Source organism: Aquarana catesbeiana, linkage group LG01, assembly GCF_042186555.1.
Source record: "Aquarana catesbeiana isolate 2022-GZ linkage group LG01, ASM4218655v1, whole genome shotgun sequence".
Taxonomy (NCBI): domain Eukaryota; kingdom Metazoa; phylum Chordata; class Amphibia; order Anura; family Ranidae; genus Aquarana; species Aquarana catesbeiana.
In genome coordinates, this window is record NC_133324.1 from 867,898,257 (window position 1) to 867,923,270 (window position 25,014).

Genomic DNA, 25,014 nt, shown 5'->3' on the forward strand with positions numbered 1-25,014 from the left:
ATGAGAAGGCCTGGCTCGCAGTCTACGCTCTAATTCAAGGTGTTCTATCAGGTTGAGGTCAGGACCCTGTGCAGACCAGTCAAGTTCCACCACTCCAAACTCACTCATCCATGTCTTTATGGACCTTGCTTTGTGCACATGGTGCGCAGTCATGTTGGAACAGGAAGGGGCCATCCCCAAACTGTTCCCACAAAGCTGGGAGCATGAAATTGTCCAAAATGTTATAGTATCCTGATGCCTTAAGACACCTTTCACACTGGCACTGCTCCGCATTAGTGGTAAAGTGGTGCTAGTTTTAGCGGTGCTTTACTGTAATTTTAGTGGCATTTTTCGGCCCCCCGCAGAGCGCTTTTAACCCTCGCTAGCGGCCGAAGAAAGGGTTAAATGTGCCCAAAAAGCACCTCTGCTAACGTGCTTTGCGGGCACTTCAGCAGCGGTGCCCATGCATTCCAATGGGCAGGGGCGGTGGAGGAGCTGTGTATACACCATTCCTAAACCGCTCCAATGATGCTGCTTGCAGGTCTTTTTCTAACGTCCTGCAAGCGCATCGGTCTAGTATAAAAGCACTCGGGCTCTCACACTGGAGCTGCAGGGGAGGCGTTTTGCAGGAGCTTTACAGGCGCTATTTTTAGCCCTTTAGCGCCTGAAAAATGCCTCCAGTGTGAAAGGGGTCTAAGAGTTCCCTTCACTTGAACTAAGGGGCCAAGCCCAACCCCTGAAATACAGACTCTCTCCAAAACCTGCAGACTAAACAGCACTGCCAGCAGTCAATTGAATGAACCATTCCCATTGGAGGCTGACACTTGCAGAGAGCAGTGACATGACTGTCACAGGAAAGGCAGATATGTATCTGATCAGCAGGCTGTGATGATAGTGGCTCCACACTGAGAATAACTGGGTTGCAGCAGACAGACTGGAGCATGGATTTTTTTTTTTTTCTGATTTTGCAACAATGTTTTATTCTTATGCTAAATAGTTCATGTTTGGCAGCACCTTCTATGAGCATTGGTGAAGATTTGCTTAAAGCTGTGCAGAGGTTGGTCAAGCATGTACAGATGTGATCTGGCATGTATATTATGGTAAGGCTCCTGCCAGTGAATATAGGTGTCATGGTGACTGACTTGTCCATGACAGGGACAGTGCAGCTGTCAGCTATCCACTCTGCTTCTAAATAAACAGCTAAAATCGACATGTCTGTCCCATTTAGGTCATCGTGCTGTGCATACCATGTGTACATGTCTCAGTCTGCCTGACATCTCTGCATCTAATAAATAACTTCACTGCTGCAGGCAAAATCAGTAATAGGCTTCCACGGTGAAGTGAAGGTACAATTTTACAGCTCTGCTAAAAAGCGCTATTAAAAAACCATAGAAACAATACCAATTTAATTTCAATATGTGTTAAAAAAAAAAAATCTGTGATCAAGGAAAGCTAGGGTGGATGGTATATATACAGTGCCTTGCAAAAGTATTCACCCCCCTCGGCTTTTTACCTATTTTGTTACATTACAGCATTTAGTTCAGTGTTTTTTTAATCTGAATTATATGTGATGGATCAGAACACAATAGTCTAAGTTGGTGAAGTAAAATTTGAAATATATATATAAACTATTTTTCAGAAATAAAAAACTGATAATTGGCATGTGCGTATGTATTCACCCACTTTGTTATGAAGCCCATAAAAAGCTCTGGTGCAATCAATTACCTTCAGAAGTCACATAATTAGTGAAATGATTCCACCTGTGTGCAATCTAATGCCGCGTACACACGAGCGGACTTTACGGCGGACTTTGCCCGGCGGACTGGATTTCGTCGGACAATTCGATGTGTGTGGGCTCCAGCGGACTTTGTTTTCTCAAAAGTTGGACGGACTTAGATTTTAAACTTGTTTAAAATTTATCCGTTGAAATCGAGTCCGGTCGAAAAGTCCGCTCGTCTGTATGCTAGTTCGACGGACAAAAAGGCACGCTAGGGCAGCTATTGGCTACTGGCTATGAACTTCCTTGTTTTAGTCCGGTCGTACGTCATCACGTACGAATTCGACGGACTTTGGTGGATTGTGTGTAGGCAAGTCCGTTCATTCACAAAGTCCGTCGGAAAGTACGTCGAAAAATCCGCCGGGCAAAGTCCGCCGTAAAGTCCGACCGTGTGTACGCGGCATTAGTGTCACATGATCTGTCATTACATATACACACCTTTTTGAAAGGCCCCAGAGGCTGCAACAAGCCCTAAGAAAGAGGCACCACTAACCAAACACTGCCATGAAGACCAAGGAACTCTCCAAACAAGTAAGGGACAATGTTGAGAAGTACAAGTCAGGGTTAGGTTATAAAAGAATATCGAAAACTTTGATGATCCCTAGGAGCACCATCAAATCTATCATAACCGAATAGAAAGAACATGGCACAACAGCAAACCTGCCAAGAGACGGACGCACACCAAACCTCAGGGACCGGCCAAGGAGGGCATTAATCAGAGAGGCAGCACAGAGACCTAAGGTAACCCTGGAATAGCTGCAGAGTTTCACAGCAGAGACTGGAATATCTGTACACAGGATGACAATAAGCCGTACGCTCCATAGAGTTGGGCTCTATGGCAGAGTGGCCAGAAGAAAGCCATTACTTTCAGCAAAAAACAAAATGGCACATTTTGAGTTTGCAAAAAGGTATGTGGGAGACCCCCAAAATGTATGGAGGAAGGTGCTCTGGTCTGATGAGGCTAAAAGTGAACTTTTTAGCCATCAAAGAAAACGCTATGTCTGGCGCAAACCCAACACATCACATCACCCAAAGAACACCATCCCGACAGTGAAACATGGTGGTGGCAGCATCATGCTGTGGGGATGTTTTTCAGCAGTTGGGACTGGGAAACTGGTTAGAGTTGAGGGAAAGATGGATGGTGCTAAATACAGGGATATTCTTGAGCAAAACCTATACCATTCTGTGTGTGATTTGAGGCTAGGAGGGAGGTTTACCTTCCAGCAGGACAATGACCCCAAACACAGTGTTAAAGCAACACTTGAGTGGTTTAAGGGGAAACGTGTAAATATGTTGGAATGGCCTAGTCAAAGCCCAGACCTCAATCCAATAGAAAATCTGTGGTCAGACTTAAAGATTGCTGTTCACAAGCGTAAACCATCCAATTTGAAGGAGCTGGAGCAGTTTTGCAAGGAGAAATGGGCAAAAATTCCAGTGGTAAGATGTGGCAAACTCATAGAGACTTATCCAAAACGACTTGGAGCTGTGATAGCCACAAAAGGTGGCTCTACAAAGTATTGACTTTAAGGGGGTGAATAGTTATGCACATTGACTTTTTCTGTTATTTTGTCCTATGTGTTGATTGCTTCACAATAAAAAAAAAAACATCTTCAAAGTTGTGAGCATGTTCTGTAAATTAGATAATGCAAATCCTCAAACAATCCATGTTAATTCCAGGTTGTGAGGCAACAAAACACAAAAAATGCCAAGGGGGATGAATACTTTTGCAAGGCACTGTAGTTACATAGTCCAGTTGAAAAAAGACACAAGTCCATACAGTTCAACCAATAAAAGGGGGAAAAAATAAAAAATAATTTTTTTTTACAATCCTATATACACAATCCCATACCCACAGTTGATCCAGAGGAAGGCAAAAAAAACAGCAAAGCATGATCCAATTTGCTTCAACGGGGGAAAACATTCCTTCCTGATCTCCGAAAAGGCAATCGGATATTCCCTGGATTACCTTTACCTATAAATGTTAGTATCCAGTTATATTATGTACCTTTAGGAAAGAATCCAGGCCTTTTGTAAAGGAATCTACTGAGCTGACCAGAACCAGCTCTTGAGGGAGTCTATTACACATTTTCACAGCTTTTACTGTGAAGAAGCTTTTCCATATTTGGAGATTAAATCTCATTTCCTCCAGACGTAAAGAGTGCCCCCTTGTCCTCTGTGATGACTTTAAAGTGGATAACTCAACACCAAGTTCATTATATGGACCACTTATGTATTTATACATGGTGATCATATCCCCTTAATCTCCTCTTCTCAGGAGGTGAATAAATGCAGTTCCGGGGGCGTGACCTGGCTGCAGAGCGGAATGGCTGCATAAAGGCACTGCACTGTCCCACCAGGAGAAATCAAGCAGCTTACAAGCACAGGTGACCGAAACTCATGCCTTATACACCTGCCAGCACAGGGAACCCACGCCAACCTGAGGGGCTATGTCCAAAAAGAAGTTTAAACCCCCAGTGCCCCGCAAACTAATCAAGTTCTTTCACCGCACTGCAATAGAGTCCCAAGAGTCACCGCTGCCTCCCTTACCTCCTGACCCCTCTCCACAAGACCTTATGGAGGAAGCTCCGCTCGGGGAACACCTCTGCTCATCTCCCTATGCAGATGACAGACAAAAACGAGCTGCAGGCTCCCCAGGTCACTCTACCCTCAAGGCACCAGTAAGTAAACAGCACATAGGGGACGAAGATGCACCCATTAGCCAGAAGGAGGGGGATGATCTAGGCTCACTAGCTTCATACCAGCCTCTAGCAACCCAGTCTCTGAGCACTTCCTGAAATCAATTATGTTAACCCTCCATAAAACCATACAAGCTGAATTCCACTCCTCGGTTTCATGTGTTCATAAAAGAATTGATCAAAGGAAAGAGCGCACAGACCAAATTGAAAGGCAAGTGGAGGAAGTTACCTATGCCTATAATGAATTAGTTGACGCTCACTCTGGCAATGCAGAAGAGATTCAATTTCTAAAAGCCAAAGTTGCAGACCTGGAGGATTGCTCCAGACACAATAACATTAAATTCAGGGGCATACCTGAAGCAGTTAAAAATTCAGAGCTGATCCCATTTATTCAGCAGCTTTTTCTCAAGCTCATACTATCTCTATCTTCGTCTGATATAATAATTGTTTGAGCACATAGAATTTATAAACCCAAACACTAGCGATGTGCTAGCTCGCATACTTTTTTTCCACCTAAAGGATCAAATTATGCAGATGGCCAGGTCTGCACGTACCCGCCCTGATCCCTACTCCAAAATCACTCTTTCTTTATCATACATCACGGGACACAGAGTGAGGCTCCTTACTGAGTTATACTTCATCTCTAGGTGAATGGACACTGGTAGACCAAAGGTCTTTAGACAGGACAGGAAGTGATCCCCTATATACCCCCTCCCATACAGAAAGTACTTCAGTTTTTTACCAGTGTCTGCGAAGTGGATGGGCACATTTGTTTGAGCTCTCTCGAGCTCCAGGTCTTGAAGTCCCAGCACGGTTCTAAAATGAATCAAGGGATCGGATCCATTTAAGACAAGCTTATATGTTAAGATAAATGGTTGTCTGTGCCTCGCAAAGAAGATGCAAGGATCCTGCGAGGTTTTGCCTGTAATGCGACCCGGGCGCTGGACCCTGGGTACCTGGATCCTGGACACCGCAGATCTAAGGCATTCCTGCAGGGTGCTGTACAGGTCCAAGGAAAGTGGACCCTAAAACATGAAAGGGGTACCCAGTCCTTGAAGTTCTTCAAGTAACAGTAACCCGCCGTGATGGGTGAAGATTAGGCTCTTCGTTTCTAAGGCTGCCCTGTGCCTGGACCGTTAAGTGAAATCCCCCTTATTTATTTATTGGGAGGTGCTCCATGTGTGTAACGATCTGTCAATCTAGGTAAGACTGGACACCTGTGTAGCGGTGACTGCAGGAGGGAGTTTTGTTTGTCTTTTGCTGTCTTGTCTTCTGTGGATGGTCTTGTTGAGCCCTATTAAATGGTCTCCCTTCTGGGGTAAAATCCTAAACCCAGGTACTCCATTTTTGTGGCTTGCAATGCCTTCAAAATAGAGGAACACTACAGGAAAGGGCACACCTATGTCGTCAGTAGCTCCTGAGGAACTTAGTCGAAACCCTAGTGTTGTATTCCCTGAAAGATCAGAGGCTTCCGGGCAATCTGAGCCGCTGCACCAGTCTGGTATTGTGCCTACAGTCAATGCTGCTGCCTCAGCCTTTATCACCAGGGATGAACTGTCCTCAGCCCTAGCCGGGTTAGAGCACAGGATTGCTGGCATGATTGCCTCCATCCCGCAGGGTGGCAAGAAACGTGACAGATCCCCCTCTCCTGAGCCTCCTAATTTGGAGCAGGAATCTGTTGCAGATGGGGAGGAGCTAAATGCCAAGGATTCTGTGGAGGGCCTGGCAGATGAGTCTGCTTCTGAGGAATCTGGGCCAGAAGAGGTCTAGTTGGGATTAGCCTCTCAGTCGCAGAGGCTTTTGATCCAGACTCTTACTGAGACGGGTGTGTATGCTGATTGAGAGCATCCTGACAGGATTTTTGTTCCTCCTAAGAGGTTTTCCCTTTTATATCCCATGAAGGAAGAGGCACCAGGCAACCCTCCATTCGGCTCTGTATGAGTCTTCTGGGAAGGATGGTGTCCTCCTTCGAGGCAGTTCACTATGCTCAATTACATTCCAGGCTTATACAACAAGACATCTTGTTGGTTTGGAACAGGAGAGCACAAGCCCTGGATTACCCCATGTCCTTATCTCCCCGGGCACACTTAAGCCTAAGCTGGTGGTTGCAGTATCAGAACCTGCAAAAGGGAAGGGTGTTAAGGGATCATGGCATCTTAGAACCAGGGGTGTCTACCCTAGTGAAAGCCAGAAAAAGGTCACTAGGAAGATCTATTATAAGATCTGGAAGACTTATATTGCTTGGTGTGAAGCCAAAAAATGGCATCCTTGGAAATACGTGATCTGGAGAATTCTCTCTTTTTTACAGTCGGCTGTGGAAATCAGATTGGCTTTAAGTACAATCAGGGGTCAGATTTCGGCCTTGTCAGTATTCTTCCAAAGGTCCTTAGCCTCCCATTCACTGATCTGCACCTTGATGCAGGGGGTAACTCGTTTGCTTCCCCCCATTAGGTCACCTATGTGTCCTTGGGACTTAAATTTGGTGCCGTCTGTGTCACAGAAACAACCATTTGAGCCTAGCAAGGAAATTCCATTAGTCTTGCTGTCACGCAAGCTAGCCTTCCTGATGGCCATCACCTCGGCTAGAAGGGTATCGGATTTGGCAGCCCTTTCGTGCAGGGAACCATACTTGATCCTTCACCATGACAGGGTTGTGTTACGACCTGTTCCATCCTTTTTTGCCAAAAGTGGTGTCGGCCTTTCATTTGAATCAGGACATTGCTTTACCTTCTCTTTTCTCTCAGCCTCGTTCAGCGGAAAAGATGATTGCACCCCTTGGATGTAGTGCGAGCAGTCAGAGTTTATTTGTTTAGATCTGCGGAGATCCGAGGATCAGACTCCTTTTTTGTTTTACCAGAAGGGGCAGGCAGCTTCCAAAGATTCCATTGCCAATTGGGTGCGCCAGTTGGTCATTCAGGCCCATGGTCTGAAACGTAGGGCTCCTCCCTTTAGGGTGAGAGCTCATTCTACCAGGGATGTAGGAACCTCCTGGGCTTTTCACCATCGGGTATCTGTGGCTTAGATTTTTAAGGCTTCCACCTGGTCTTCAGTGCATACGTTCACAAAATTTTAACAGGTGGATGTTCGAGCAGCCGAGGATTCGGCTTTCGGACACAGGGCTGCCATATAGGTCTGATAGCTATTGTTTTGGCAGGGTGTCTCCCTCTCCTCAAGGCTATTGCTCTGGGACATCCCAGTAAGTAAGGTATAATAGCCTCACTCTGTGTCCCGTGATGTATGATAAAGAAAATAGGATTTTTTTCATCATACTTACCTGTAAAATCCTTTTCTTTGAGTACATCACGGGACACAGAGGCCCCTCCCCTCTTTTTGAGGATTAAGTTCTTGCTACGAAACTGAAGTACTTCCTGTATGGGAGGGGTTATATAGGGGATCACTTCCTGTTTAAAGACCTTTGGTCTACCAGTGTCCAATCAACTGGAGATGAAGTATAACCCAGTAAGTAAGGGATAATAGCCTCACTCTGTGTCTCGTGATGTACTCAAAGAAAAAGATTTTTACAGGTAAGTATGACGAAAAAATACTATTTTTTGCTGACATCTCTGCCACTACTACACAGATGCGGAAATAATTCTCTCCAACTAAGGTACTGAGAGACGACAACGTGGTCTATCAATGGGGGTACCCCACAAAGCTCCTGGTAACAATCTAACCACTAATGAGAATGTTGGGTAAAGTGCTCTCCTGACCTATCTCTCCAGCTACTAACTCTCCTGAATGGATAACCACCTCTTGTCTCTCCACTCCCCAGGTTACAGATGTGCCATGCACACCATGCTGTTTTTTTGTTCTTATACTTACAGTACAGTGGAACCTCGGATTACGAGCATAATCCATTCCAGGAGTATGCTCATAATCCAATGTACTCGCATATCAAAGAGAGTTTTCCCATTAAAGTCAATAGAAACGAAAATAATTTGTTCCGCATTGACTTCAATGGGATGCAATACTGCATGCGGCCAGAGGCAGGGGGGCGCCAGAGAGCCTCTGAAAGGGCTGAAAAGGCCCGAGGGACACTTCGGCAAACCTCGGAAAGACTCCATTCACAAGCTTTTTCTGAGGTTAGCCGAACTATCCTCTGGCCTTTCCGTGCATTTCCGAACGGCGCCGATCGGCAACTTTCGGCTCTGCTCAGCTTCAACGCCCCCCACCTCAGGCCAAATGCAGTACTGCACACCGCTTTTGGCCTGAATCCTGCTCGTTTTGCAAGACAACACTCGCAAACCGAGTTAGGATTTTTACAAATACAGTGCTCGGTTTGCGAAACGCTCGTTAACCGCGTTACTCGCAAACCAAGGTTCCACTGTATATTGCAATGTTTTACTGATCCCCTTTCTAACTATTATGCTGTTATCTACAATGTCACATATTTCTCTTATTCCACCCCTATGAGTTCTTTGGATGGAGGACTAATGTGTACTCTCTATTTGGGCATTTTGCAGCACCCTTACTCTATTACACATGTCACTAAAAATTGTTACACTTAATGTTAAAGGACTCAACAGCCCATTTAAACGCAGACTTATGTGGAAAGAAACAATATCCCAAAAAGCGGACATAATTTGTGTACACACTTTGACACAGCCATCTTCAACAATCACCCCCTTGTACTAGTTAACATTTATGCCCCCCATGAGCGTCACAAGTAAACCCTGATGGGTTTTACTTCCTCTTTTGCACGCTGAAAAGCCTGCAAATGAAAAGCATAATAGGCTAGTATGCATCGCATACTAGCCCATTATGTGCCACTTACCTGCAAAAGAATCCAGCGATGTGCCCTGTGTAGGCAGCGTCAATCTTCTGGCCCCTTTTCCTTTTGGGCTGCGGACTCTGGCTCTGTGATTCACCAGAGCTGCATGACATCACTCCCACGCATGCGTACGGGAGCCGTGATTAACGGCACAGGCTAGGGAAGAAACGGCACTTAGTTTCATTTCTTCCCCGCGCATGCATCATTGGAATTTTCGGTGGACTACAAGTGAAGTATCTCCTAAACGCCGCACGTTTAGGAGATATTTCCACTACCTATAGGTAAGCCTTATTGTAGGCTTACCTATAGGTAGCAGTCCAAAAAGTGGGTTTACAACCACTTTAAGTGTTTTATATGCCCAATATGTGCTTCTTGCATACAGCTAACATTAAATGAAATCATGTTATAGTCACTGCTACCCAGATGTTCATTTATATGAACATTAGTAAGAAGCTCTGTATGGTTTGAGATTACCAGGTCCAGCAGAGCATCATTCCTAGTCAGGACCTCTATGAACCGAACCATAAAATTGTAATCGGTTTATACATGTTTTTAATACATTTTTGTCCTTTAACTGTCCCTGCAATGCCATTACTCCAGTCAATTTCCAGGTCGTAAAAATCCCCCATTATTATCACTGTCCCATCCCTTGCAGCCCTTTCTATCTGCAAGGAGCCGAGTCTCCACCTCCTCATTAACATTGTGTGGCCTATAACAAACTCCAATGATTACCTTTGTAGTACACACACCCATGTGAAGTTCCGCCCATAATGCTTCAACCTCATCACACTCTCCATCAACTAGGTCCTCTTTCACACTCGCATTGAGATCACTTCTCACATAGAGACAGACACCACCACCGCTCTGTTTTACCCGTCTTTACAAAAGAGAGCATAGCCAGGAATATTAATAGCCCAGTCATGTGAAGAATGAAGCCAAGATTCAGCAATACCAATTAATTCATAGTTCTCTTCATGCACCAAAGTTTCCAACTCACCTATTGTTAGTGGCAGACTTCTGGCATTGGTGAACAATCACTTTAATCCATTGTCACATTTTGCACACGTATTTTGCATATTTTTTATTTTAGTACAAATAGTACCATTCCCAATGGCCATGTCCACGAGTGCTATAATTCTCAGGGATTGAGGGGAAAGTTTCCAGTAGAGACACTTGTTTCAATGATAGCTGTGTAAAATGGCATTGCCTCAATTTGGGGAGATCTCTCATCACTTTCTCATGATATACAATATATATATATATATAGTATAGTCTGGCTTTCAGTCAGAACACTCCACAGAAACTACCCTACTGATACTCACCAATGATTTACTAACTGTTAAAACCAATAGCCATTACTTCATACTCAAACTGCTAGGTATTTTGGCTGCCTTTGATACTGTTGACTACTCCTGTGGCACCATGACACTACTCGTTTGTGGATCTCCTCCTACCTATCACCAAAGGCTTTGTTCTCAGACCCCTTTCCTTCTTTATCTATACTTCCTTCCTTGGTCACTTGATAACCTTCCTCAGCTTTCAATACCTATGCTGATGATACCTAAATCTACTCATCTACTCTGCACCTCACCCCTTCAGTCTACCTCTTGCATTGCTAACTTACTAACTGATATATCAGTATGGATGTCACACCACTTCCTCAAACGAAATCTTTCCAAAACCCAGATCATAATATACCCTTTTTTACCACTTGCCACTTCCAACTAGATTTTAAGCTCTCGTGAGCAGGGCCCTCTATAGATGAGCAAAGCACATCTATCCCCTGATGAAGATTTCTCAACAATAAAAACGCATTGGGAATCTTGTGGCTCATCAGTATTTTGTTATCATACATTGATGTTTCATATGAGCATTTTGTGAGGGTATTATCTATGCATATTCAAAGACCAGGGTTTTTAATGCTCATCTTTTATACTTGTTTGGACAATAAAAAGCTGTCTTTTATATTTATCTTTGTATCTTTCTGGCTACAACAAAGTCCCAAGGGAGATGTTTTCTTCTTTTGTTCAATTTCAAGGGACGGAGCATCTTTGAATACATGTACAATTCACAACATTCTGATAAGGAGCAGGGCCCTCCTAACCCTCTTGTATTGAGTTGTGTTGTAACTTACCTGTCTTCTTTTATATTGTAAAGGGCTGCACAAACCGCTGAGGCTGAATAAACCCTGTATAATGTTAATAATATTAACTATGCATTTATTTTGCATATCATGAAGGGAAATAAAATCAAGAAACCTGTCTGAATTGTGCAGTTGCTCTGCTTCTTATTGCTCCCACATTAACAAATGAGATTTGATTCCCAAATCTTTAACATAAGGATATGGCTCTCTGATTTATCAGTGTGACTGTGAATTTCAAGTCTCATTGAACTTAGCTGAAAATAACTGTCACTTTTATTGAAAATAAGTATAATTATCCCAATGTCTTTTTCTTCTTTAATATTGTCTTTATTTGTTGTTACACAGTGGTGTTGGATTTAGCTTCCTCTTCTCCTGGGTCCTTATGCTTGTTGTAATCATCACATTCCTGGCTGGTGGAAATGTTGAAAAGCTGGTATGTGAGCCATTTCAAGACAAGTCTTTGTTTAAGGTGAGGATTATTTTTATTAATATAATCTTGATTGACTTAGGGCCTGGGGCTACTGTGGAGAGTTGGAAAATGGTACAGCAGGAGAGTTGGAGACAGCACTTCATCTACAAAATACATAGCGAAAAACAAAAGCAGGGAGATTGTTGCATTGCATATCCTTTCCAGCAAGGAGAACAATGAGTAACGCAGTAGTGACATCACCAAATCTCACTCCAAATCTATTGAGACTAGCAGTTAAAGGCAGCAGGCAGCAGTGCAGATACACAGCAATGGGGCTGTAGGCACAGGAATTGTACTGCTATTTTAGCATTCAAGACAGAGTACTGCTTAGGCATAATTAACATTTCTATAAGTTACGTATAAAGTAGTAAATCATGTTCAATCAATAAAGTAAATCTGTAGACATTGTATTTGGTCTTGTCTACTGATGTTAACTTGCTCTTCATTTGAAAAAAGCCATTATTAGCAGATCATTGTAAAAATGTTTTTTTGGTATGTGATGTGAGCAATCACAATACATGCAGGAGCTCTGCATGTCGACATATAATCCATACAAATATGAAGCTTTGGGCAGGAATCCCATTTACCTCTCCTTTTAGATCATGTTGTAGTGCATACCTTCTCAAGCTGCAGCCTGTATGAAAGACTAGAACTGTCAATCACCAACTTTCAAACTGAGCTCCAGGCACCACAGTGGCCAGCTTGGAATTTTTCTACTTCCCAGAATTGCTTAACTTTTATATATTAACCATAGACTTTGTTTCTAATTTAAATTCAAAATACAGTATTTTTATATAGGCTGTTAACTTGCAGGGCCACCAAAGAAACATGATAGGGCTTTAAAAGAACTACCATACTATCCCCAAAACACTTGGATTTTATTTAATTATTTTATTCATTTATTACAGGTGCTTATATAGTTCCGTCAATTTACGCAGCACTTTACATATATATTGCATATTAACATCAGTCCCTGCCCTCGTGCATCTCATAATCTAAGGTCCCTAACTCACATTCATACATGCACATACTAGGGCCAATAAACCTACCAACAGTTGTAAATGTTCCTAAACCTGACTGAGATATTTGACATTTTTGTCCATGCTACCTAAATAATAAATGCCTCAACTAAAATTACTTTTTAAGTTAAACTATATCTAAAGCCAAAACTTGGATAGAGTATGGAATAGTTATAACCACAGTTTTTTGCCATCAGTGTCCCATCAGGGAAAATCCCCTTCAATTCCTGTCCTGTATTTACACCAGGAGAAAAGTAGAAATTCCTTTGAGGAAAATGGCCTCTTAGACAGTTGTCACTCCTGACAGACGCACCCGGCCACTACCCATCTGTTATTGGCAGGCACTTGTCTTCCTCCATTGGAGTGTAACAGCATGGCACCCCCTTTTTAGATTCTTGCCTTGCTTTATGTGCGGTCCGGTTTCCTTGTCGGCGTTATCCCTTGGGATCTGGCACCCATGGATATTATGCTTCAGTTGGGGTACTAGGTGACGTTTGGCAATGGTGGTGGCTGATTTACTCTATAGATCTATACCAATAGTGTAGAATAAATCTGTGATGTCGTTTATCCCCTGATGAAGCGAAAACCTCTCGCGAAACATGTCGGCTGACTAATCACAAATGATTCTTTGAACTAATCACTATATGGTCATCATTTTTGATGTTTTTGTATGTCTGCAATGCATATACATTTTTAATATTTTTGTAATAAAAAATTGAATTTTACTAATTTGTACAGTACTGGCTTACCACTACTGACACACCATCTCCCTCGAAAAATCCCACCATCCCAGAGAGAGTGTTCTCTCTCTTTTTCTATTTAGACTGTTGTCACCATAAAAATTGTCCCTGTTGAAAGATTTTCCCTCTTTTCTTGCTCTGGTGAAAATGAAAAACGTTGAATTTCCCCTTTACTTTCAGTACCAGTGACACTGGTCACCAAGACAAACCGAAAGGGGAATCTCCCCAGCAAGGACACTGAAAGCAGTTAAAAACTGACAGTAGTTCTAGCCACGTACCACTCAAAAAATACAAAAGAAAAGAAACTTCGGACTATATATATATATATATATATATATATATATATATATATATATATATATATATATATATATATATACACTTAATGCGATAATATATAATAAAATCTCACATATGTCCTCCAGCAGTCTATAACTTTTCTCTTTCCTCTGAAACATATATGGATTCCTCACAGCTTTGAAGTATATTTCTAGAGTTCCGGGAGCTCTTACACATCCACAAAACATTTACAGTTTTTAAGGCCTGAGGGGAGATTTCAGAATCTATGCTGCTTAGAGTAATGGTAACCCCTAACTTGATAGGATCAACTCTGTATTTAACCACTTCAGCCCCGGAAAGATTTACCCCCTTAATGACCAGGCCTTTTTGTTATGATACGGCACTGGGTCGCTTTAACTGACAATTGCGCAGTCGTGTGGCGTTGTACCCAAACAAAAAATTTCCTTTATTTCCCCACAAAAAGAGTTTTCTTTTGGTGGTATTTGATCATGTCTACGGTTTTTATTTTTTGCGCTATAAACAAAACAAGAGCGACAATTAAAAAGAAACCACAATATCTTTTACATTGTGCTATAATAAATATCCCAAAAAATGCAAAAAAAAAAACGAATTTCTTCATCAGTTTTAGCCAATACGTATTCTTCTACATATTTTTAGTAAAAAAAAATTGCAATAAGCGTATATTGATTGGTTTGTGCAAAAGTTATAGCGTTTACAAAATAGGGGCTAGATTTATGGCATTTTTATTATTATTTTTCTTTTCTCTAGTAATGGCGGTGACCAGCGATTTTTAGCAGGACTGCGACATTGCGGCAGACAGATCGGACACGTTTGACACTTTTTTGGGACCAGTGACATTTATACAGCGATCAGTGCTATAAAAATGCACTGATTACTGTATAAATGACACTGGCAGGGAAGGAGTTAACACCAGGGGCAATCAAAATGTTAAGTGTGTCCTAGGGAGGTGCTTTCTAACTGTGGGGGGAGTGGACTGACTGGGAGTACAGAGAGATCGATGTTCCTGATCGCTAGGAACAGACGATCACAATGTACTCCCCTGACAGAACGGGGCTCTGCTTTGTTTATGTTGGCAGATCCTCGTTCTGCCTCTTCGTGGAGCGATCGCGGGTGTCCGACAGACATTGCGGCCGTCGGCCGCGCGCATCGGCTCTGGCGTCGCATGCGCTGTATCTATTACATGAATCGGCCTACCGGTACAACGATTTGCGCAATAGAGCCACTCTGTCGCAGTGTATCTGCGGCGGGAGGTCGTTAAGTGGTTAAAGTGGATGTAAACCTGATTCATGAAATTTGAGCTGGGCACTTATATCTGCAGTGTTTTTTTTCTCTCTTCAAAGCACTAAGTCCAGTAGCTTTCTCCTGCACCATTCTTCTGTTATCAGCATGATAACTTCTGACAAGTTCTCCGTCACAGGAGATAAAACTTGGATGAATTTTGTCTCGGGGAGGGAGCTATAAATAGATTAGCAGAGAGCTAAACTATTCATAGAACAGCTCTGAGAGTCTCTGGGGGGGGGGTGTCTTTCCTCCAATCAGCTGTCTGTGTGCCCAGAATTCACACTCAGTGCTGAAAACAGGAAGAGAAAATTTCTTAACACGATCTGAACTTTCTAAAGAATATATTAATCTGAAGACAGCAGATATACATGTAAGACTTATGTAGGGAGATTTGTGTTATCTTTGTGTATCGTCTGAGGCTGTTCACTTCACTGGGTATATGTGAGGGTTTACATCCACTTTAAGTTATACTGTACATGCACAGGTTTTAAAAAATGACCATTGTATTTATTAGTCTGTAAAACATTCAGAATGGGACTCAGCTCTCAAGCAGCCACCACTGAGCGATTACTAATTTATTTGTGATGTTCATGACTAAGGCATTAAAAAAGACCCGTCTCCCAAACTTCTTCATCATTATTCTTATACAACAATAAATTACTAATAAACATCCAGCATGCAACAAAAGTGTAGTTTAATGGCCCATAGCCTCCTTTTATTAGCAAAAATGTTTAAGTAATTCATAAATTATAAAAATCAGGTCACACACAATTCAAATTGGGTCCTTTGAAGTTTGGCCTCCAGCCATACCACGTCAACTCGGAGATGATTGCACAATCAACAGCAGATTTAGCTCATGATATAAATAACCAGTTCACTGACACTTAACCACTCATAGGGGATCCCATAGGGAATGCCTGAACCAAGATGGGTTCTTACCCAGTTTACATTTTTATCCAAAAAGCCACGTACAAGTACCTTGAGACCCCAACAGCTGCTATGACTCAAACAACTGCAAGACCCTATTTACCTGCTTTCTTCAAAAAAGTGGCAGGTGGGTTGGAAGTTCACCCGGTGGTGACTTTAAGCCCAGTCATGTAAGCTCTGCCCTTATCCTTCCGACCCTTTTGCTCTGGGCCTCTTCATACAAACCAGTAGAATCAGTTTATATAATTATTAGCCTGAATAACTCAAAAATGATTGCATGACATTATTGCAGGTTAAAATACATTTTGTGCACTTCAGGTCTGCTTCCGCGAACAGGTCTTGTTTATCACTGTAAGCTTCAATACAACACTCAGAGCCAAAGCTAACATTCTGTCACAATCAGGGGTCAGGCTTGAAGGCCATTAACTATAGCTGCAGAAAGGTACACACAAACCAGCAGGATAATGCACAAGCAGGTCCCCTGGCAGGTGGCATGGCCTCACCTGAGGCATAGTGCCTAGGCATTAGCCGGTCTTAACCAGAGCTCCTGATGGTAGAGATGGGCTTTGCTGCATACTAGTACCAGGTTGTGGTCCTCAGGATGTGAGTAAGCTGGTATCTGGTAGAAGATGTAGCAGGTAGGGATGAAGAAGAAGAGTGGTCTGTAAACAAACCATTTGTCAGTAACAAGTGGTTGCAGGTTGGAATCAAGTGGAGGCATAATCGAGCAAGATGTTGGTTGGAGAAGAGCACAGTATTCTGGTAAACAGGAAGTGCAAAGGCATGGCTTAAATAGGAAGTGCATAGGAGGCGCAAGGAGTTCAAAGGTCACAAGAAACAAAATAGAAAGTAAGGTTGTTCAAAGGAACAGACAAGGATCTGTCCAGCATCTCAGGTGGCACAGCAAGAAACGCTACTGCCAGACCCAACTAAGGTCCTGGGTTCAGATCTAGTCCTATAACATTCAGACCTTCAGGTTCCTACTGAAATATAGTAGGCTAAAAGCAGAAACAGATTTCATTGACCGGATTAGCACAACACATTTTTCACCGTGCTTTTAGACTTGCCCTTTCTGTTTTTCCATTTAAATAACAGTGACCCATGTCATGATTTTCTCGCTAAACAACAACCAAAGATTAGACTATGATTATATTACCATGTTTAGGAAACTGACACTACAATTGTCAGTAGATTATTGGGCTTAGTAGTTTACTTTTTCCCCACTAGGGAGTTCAGAGAATGACAACACACTTATTCATTTTGTTGCGCTCTCCCCTTAATGATCTGCTGAACCTGCAGCAAAAATCTAAAACCTATGATGCTGTAAGCTGAATGACGACTTTAGTCGCTTATATATTATTATTATATTCTTGGATTTGATTTATAGACACATCACTTTAATTAACAATTTTGTTTTTTAGGTTTTTGCTGCAGGTTCAGCAGATCATTAAGGGGATAGCGCAGCACATGATTTATTTATTTATCTGTGATTCTAACTCGTTAGTATGGGACGTGATTAGTGCTAGCAGCTGTCATTACACTATTATAAGATAGGAGAACTTTGATTTGGTAGCTCGCAAGACCTTTGCTATATTTTTTTGTCATTTATTCATTTGGTTACCAGAAACACTTTTTTTCATTGGGTTTCCTGGAATATACACTATGAGTTTCCACTACATTGGTTGGCTTCTGGGAATTGAGAAAGAGTTCTGCCTAGTCTTGATATATTTATTCCAGCATTAGAAATCCTTACAGTACAAGAATTCTGTATACATTGGCATCTATTTCCTGCCAGTGCCGTTGCACCCAGTCTGGTGTATAAACCATTCATGATTTATTTATTTATTTATTTCAGGTACTTATATAGCGCCGTCAATTTACGCAGCGCTTTACATATACATTGTACATTCACATCAGTCCCTACCCTCAAGGAGCCTACAATCTATGATCATTCTAGACTGCTGATGTTACTCTGCCTTAACCAGGTCAAAAGTTGCAAATTGCATCATCATTTTACACATCTTGCAGATAAAAGTTAGATCCTATAGTAAATCTGCATAATGTTACATAACAAATATATATCCTCACTATCATTACACAAAGAAGCCCCACTGTCTTGTACTATTTGAGAACATGTCAGATACAAAGAAAGTAGTGTTGAGCCACAAAAAGATTTTAGAAGCCACGTTTCATGTGGTGTGTCTTTAATGTTAGCACATTTCAAGAGAAGTAACCTCTTTTCAGACAGCTGCCTTAGGCTGAAACACCAAGAATTTCATATTGCTGTACAGCTAACAAATGTACAAATAGTTTTTCTAAATACCTGATTCATCCACACCCCTCACAACTTAGATGCAATAGCATAACTTGGAATAAGGAAGGACAGAAATATTTTAAATATGAGCCTTACCGAATGAATCCATAATCATTTTAAAATGAGCTCTAGTTCATATATTTTCTAAGGATTGATTGAACCATTACAACATTCTCTTAAGCTGCAATTACTGTAAAATGACTTCATGGGGCACCTTATCGCTAGGCTGGGGTTACTGGTCATCTGTCACAATACTGCCCCTGAGGACCTTTGGTGTTCCATTATGCTCACATATCTATACTGCTTAGTATGGAAGGTATTAGGTGCTAACCATGTTATCTGTTCATGTGTCTACAAATACTAATAGAATAGTCATGAAGACACATTGCAATTTAAAATAAAATATTACGTGCTTCTTAGATGTGAGCCAGTGATGTGAAACCTTCTTGAAAATAGTAATACCTAAGGAGAAAAACTGTTTCAAAAAAATTACATACAATACATTCACTGGCAAGAAGGTGTAATGATTACAGTCTACCATATACATACTTATCTTGCTTTTGGGCCCATCCAGAATCCACCCAGAATAACGTTTCTTTGGATGGATGATGATCACATACAGATGATATTATCATATAAAAGTGAATCTGCTTTGACAAGATTTACAGACTTGGTGCTATTTTGTTGAAACAGAAATTCATTTATATTGGCTTACAAAGCTGAACAAGTTATTAAAGTTTGTGTAAAGGAAAATTGTTTTAATTTTTTATTTTGGGACAGAGTGGGGAAAGGTTAGATCTTTTGTCAAGTTTTAAGTGCTGTCTCCTTACCCACTGGGGAGACTATTGACATGGAGGGAAAATCCCAAGCATTTTAAATGGTCACCAGAGCAGTTGGTTAGAGAAGTCCTCAGTTGGGGACACCTGCTCTGTGACAATTCACTGACATGAGAATTCACAGTGCTGGGATAAGTTGTATTACCCCATCCTTTGGTGCCACAGGCTCTAGACTTGTCCTTATATTACCTGAAGCAATAGACTGTGGGTGATCTGTGATCAGTCTCTCAGCATCATCATGTGCAGTGGAGGGCTATAAACCCTGCATTATATGTGGAGAACACAAGCAAGTTACAAGGGCTGAGTGTGCCTTAGTGAGGCAGCAATCCTAAACTGGTTGCATGAATTGAGGGAGCCTGCCATTGAATGTGGTAAGTAATACACCTTATCCCTGCACCCCTAGACACCCCTACCCCCAAAGGTAGATTTTTTCTAATTTGCAGGGTTCAGCTTTAGCATTTATTTTAGAGTATGATAATTTTCTCATTGTCAGTATAATCGTTCTATGTGTGCTGTTTATGGTTGTGTATCTGATGTGTTGTACTGAACATAATTCTGTGCATTCTGTAGGTTCTGGATACCCCTTATCTGCTGAACTCACAGTGGAAAAATTACTTGTCTGGAGTCTTATACCAAAATGCCAATGTTAATCTTACATTTGAAAAAGTGTACAGGTAGGAATCGATCATGGTGTCTGATGACACCCATAGACATTACATTTGAATTATATATTAATATTATATATTAAAACCAGTGAAAATGAAATGTATATACCAAAGTGCATATATAGCCAAATTCACAGTAGCACAACACTGACAAATAATTAGCTCAGTGTTCAATACAAAAATATAATGATCGAATATATATATAATATTCCATGTGCAAAGAAAATGTAAAAATGTAAAAAATATATAAAAGATAATAAAATTAAGATGTCATAAAAAGAAAAACAAAAAAAAAGTCCAATAGCAGTCTCTTTAACCACTTCATCCCAGGAAGATTTTCCCCCTTTAATGACCAGGCTATTTTTTGTGATACGGCACTGCGTTGCTTTAACTAACAATTGTGCGGACGCAATTGGTGTCCTTTTTTTCACACAAATAGAGCTTTCTTTTGGTGGTATTTGATCACCTCGCGGTTTTTATTTTTTGCGCTATAAACAAAAAAAACAACAATTTTGAAAAATAAGACAATATTTTTTACTTTTTGCTATAATAAATATCCCCCAAATTAAAAAAAAAAAACAAATGTCTTCATCAGTTTAGGCCAATATGTATACTTCTACATATTTTCGGTAAAAAAAAATCACAAAAAGTGTATATTGATTGGTTTGCACAAAAGTTATAGTGTCTACAAAATAAGGGATAGATTTATGGAATTTTTATTATTTATTTAGTTTTTACTAGTAATGGCAGCGATCTGCGATTTTTAGCAGGACTGTGACACTGTGGCGGACAGATCGGACACTTTTGACATTTTTTTGGGACCATTGACATTTATACAGCGACCAGTGCTATAAAAATGCACTGATTACTGTGTAAATGTCACTGACAGGGAAGGGGTTAACACTAGGAGGCAATCAAGAGGTTAAATGTGTTCCCTCATGTGTGTTTCTAACTATGAGGGGATGGGACTGACTGGAGGAGGAGACAGATCGCTGTTCCTAATTACTAGGAGCAGCAGATATGTCTCTCCTCCTCTGTCAGAATGGGGATTTGTGTGTTTACATACACAGATCCCCGTTCTGGCTCTCGTGCCTGCGATCGTGGGTGGCCGTCGGACATCGCCCCTGCCGTGCAGCGGGCGCGCACGCGTGCTTCTGCTATGGCTTTTGAAGCAGCTGACGTACTAGTTCAGCGATTGGTGGAAACAAGCCCACCTGCCATCGTATAATGACGGCAGTTGGTCGGCAAGTGGTTAAACAACAAAAAAAAAATGTGAGGATCGTCCCAGTGATGTCCTAATTAGGAAATAACACTATAAGGTATCCACCACCGTATGTGTCGCATCAGACCCGCTTCCATTAGGTCGAAATTCACCAAATTTATTTGCCTACCACTCTCATGGTTAGGCCAGTAAGCCATAAAAATCAGTTGTTCAAAGATTCCTTATTAAGCCAATTCACTTCTCCACAGTTTCTTGTAGAAAAGGCGCATATCCATGGGTACTTGAAAAAGAAAGGCTTCACTAGTGTAATATTGTAAAGCTCAATCTTTAATCTAAAAACAATACCCAGTCCACTCACATGTAAAACATTTTGTATCAAACATTGTATAGCTCATGACATAATCAAATGATCCCCTTCAGTCTCACCACCTCCACGCTGGCTGACGACTACCCAGGGAAATGCCAATCGCTCTCACAATGTTAATGCGATGATTCCGGATGCAGTCCAGTCACACCCCAAATGGGTGCAAATCATTGCATTATAATTTTGAGAGCAATTGGCATTTCCCTGGATAGTCGTCAGCCAGCGTGGAGGTGGTGAAACTGAAGGGGATTGCATGATTATATCATGAGCTATACAATGTTGAATACAAGATGTTTCACAGTGAATGGACTGGATATTGTTTTTAGATTAAAGATTGAGCTTTACAATACTACACTAGTGGAGGCTTTCTTTTTCATTTACTTATGGATATGCATCATTTCTACAAGGACCTGTGGAGAAGTGGATTGGCTTATTAAAGGGGTTGTAAACCCTCGTGGTTTTTCACCTTAATGTATTCTATGCAAAAACCTTCTGTAGTGCTGCAACCCCTCCACCACCCCCCCCTCCCTTTTTACTTACCTGAACGATGTCTTGCTCCGGCCGGGAACAAGCATTCCGGCTCATATGGTGACTCGGGAGCGCGCCCGCACGGGTGTCCACCAAGGAGAGCGCTTCTCCAACGTGGACACTCGATGCGGGGAGGAGCTACCAGTGCCGACGGGGGACCCCAGAAGAGGCAGATCAGGCCACTCTGTGCAAAATGAACTGCACAGTGGAGGTAAGTATGACATGTTTGTTAATAAAAAAATAAAAAAAACGAGGGTTTGCAACCCCTTTGAGGAATCTTTGAACACTGGTTTCTTATGGCTTACTAGCCTAACCATGAGAGTGGGAAGGCAAATAAATTTGGTGAGTTTCCACCTGATGAGAGCGGGTCTGATGAGACACATACGGTGGTGGATACCTTGCGGTGTTTTAATTGGGACTTCACTGGGACTATCATCACATTCTTTTTGTTGTTTAAAGAGAATTGCTATTGGACTCTTGTTTTGTTTTTTCTTTTTATGACATCTTAATTTTATTATCTTTTATATAATTTTTAAATTTTCATTGCACATGGAATATTATTTATATATTTGATCATTATATTTTTGTATTGAACACTGAACTAATTAGGTGTCATTGTTGCGCTATTCTGAATAGTGTGCCGATCTGCAGCCTCCATGCGGCGATCTGCATCCTCCGTGTGCATCCTCCACCGATCAGCTTGTCATAATAACATTTGGCAGCCATTCCACTGTTCAAAAGCCGCGTCTCCTCCTCTTCTGTGATAGGCCGAACACTCCATTTCCCAACAGTCAGCGGTCAGCCTATCGAGGACATTCTCTCATCCTCATACCACGGACGAGGATGAGAGAATGTCCGTGATAGGCTGTACACTGATTGCTGGGAAATTGAGTGTTCTGCCTATCACAGACGAGGAGAAGGCGCGGCTTATGAACAGTGGAATGGCCACCGCCTGTCTGCATGACACGCTGATCATGTAGGCAGACGGCGATGACTCGAGTATAAGTCGAGGGGGGCACTTTCAGCCTAAAAAAAGGGCTGAAAATCTTGACTTATACTCTAGTATATAGGGGTATATATTTAATTTTCACTGGTTTTGATATTTATGGTTGTAAGTAACAGCACTGGTTGTCATTTTTCTTTGTTATTTGAAGGGTGGGAGATCACTATTATATACAATTATATTACTTGGTTATTTTTCAATCCTAAACTATAGCTAGTATATCTATCTAGCCAAAACCTTTTTCTTTTTGAAAAGAGCAGGGAATGGGTAAAACCCCTCTCAGATCTATTTTTTTTTTTTTTTTTGCCATCTGTGTCTGATTTGTGAGATTTCATTTTACATCCTGTCCTGCAGACACAATAGAAAGTGGAAGTGAGATGAAATATCTTTCAAAAATGAAAAAAAAAGTTTTGGCTTTGGATATATTTTAAGATAATAAAGTGATTTTATAACATATGCATGTGTATTGCTTCTAACATTAACACATTAGTTCTGTATTAAGCCTCGTACACACGGTACGATTGTTGGACAACCGAGCGTCTGATTTTTGTCAAAAGGGCGTGTACCAGGATCTTGTCTTGCATACTAACGTTACACAAATTGTCATGCCACAAACACAAACGTAGTGAAGTACTACGAGGAATATCAGCTCTTGAGCGCCACCCTTTGGTCCCCTTCTGCTAATTTTGTGTTTGGTGAGCATTGATTCCGAGCATGCGTGTTTGTACTTTCGACTTTTGTGTGACGGATTTGTGTACTAACCATCCAAAAATCTGACGTGGAGCTGTCATTTGACAAAAATTTACTAGCCTGTCATCCAACATTTGTTGGGCAAAAATTGGAAAACAATTGTTGAAAGCAGCGTACTAACGGTAAGAACTTTGGACAACAGCCTGTCAAACGATAATCCCCTTCTGATTTTCGTACCGTGAGTACGAGGCTTTACCTGACAAGGTGTTGTGTTTATTTTTTTTATATGTACAATAGTTTTTTTGTTATGGAATAATCTTTGGTACAGAGGAGAATTTACAAGTCTGACCTGTCTATAGTTAAAGGAGCAGCAAGATTACAAAAAGTAATACTATACCTGGAATGGCAAGGCCACCCTGCACATACATCACTCAGACACATGTGAAAGAGCTTCTTCACACCAGTTCAGTTCAGTTGCACCAATCTGCACAGATCAATGTAGGCTTAAAGCAGACCTTCAGTATTTTTTTTCAACTTTCCATTGAATAAATCTTCTTGATGTTTTAACTTTCGATAGTAAAACTTTTTTTCTGTGAGTAAAAACATTTTATAGCCCACTTCCTGTTTCTTGTCTGGTCATTAGCCTAGGCTTATGACATCATGCACAGCTCTCTCTCTCTCTTTCTCTCTCTCTCTCTCTCTCTCTCTCTCTCTCTCTCTCTCTCTCTCTCTCTCGAGAGAGAGAGAGTTTGCCAGGAAGGGAAAGGGGATGAGTCATAAGAGGGCCAATCAGAGCTGCAGGACTGCAGAGCTGAAGATGTGCCTCTGTGTAAATCCAGGAAGTGAGCAGGAAGCAGCTTCAGCTGCCCACAGTTAAAATGGATGCAGCCAGACTTAGTTCAGGGAGATTTCTGCAGCATATTTGGCAAATACAGAATCACAGTATATATAAAATAATATTCAAAGTGGTTGGAGGGAAGCTTCAGAGATGTTTTTATTACAAATTAGTTGTGCAGACTGCTGTCCCTCTTTAATGTCAAGGCACACAATAACATTTGTTTTCCCTCTGTCTTGTTTCCACCACAGTGCTGCCTTGAGATGGGTTGCAGGAAGCTCAGCTGAGGTCACAATTGGCCACCACACTGCAGCTTCACTGTGGTACATATGTGGGTAGTTGCAGCGTGTGTGGCAGCAGTAAACACTCAGAGTCCAGTTGTAATAACAGAACTGTATTGTAATTGAAGTTCAATAAAGCACCACTCCCTGGCG

At 41.5% G+C, this 25,014-nt stretch overlaps 1 protein-coding gene across 12 annotated transcripts in view; it reads left to right on the forward strand.

The window, feature by feature from the left end:
* The window catches only part of PROM1 (prominin 1), a 340,751-nt gene that overhangs the window by 241,517 nt on the left and 74,220 nt on the right, over nucleotides 1-25,014 (forward strand). For all 12 annotated transcript variants that reach the window (XR_012237091.1, XR_012237101.1, XR_012237102.1 and 9 more), the window contains 2 exons: nucleotides 11,712-11,835; nucleotides 19,844-19,947. Coding sequence is in view for 4 of the 12 variants with exons in the window: in XM_073609697.1 (XP_073465798.1) it covers nucleotides 11,712-11,835; nucleotides 19,844-19,947 (228 nt within the window). In the remaining 8 variants the exon portion in view is untranslated. The remainder of the gene's footprint in view (nucleotides 1-11,711; nucleotides 11,836-19,843; nucleotides 19,948-25,014) is intronic.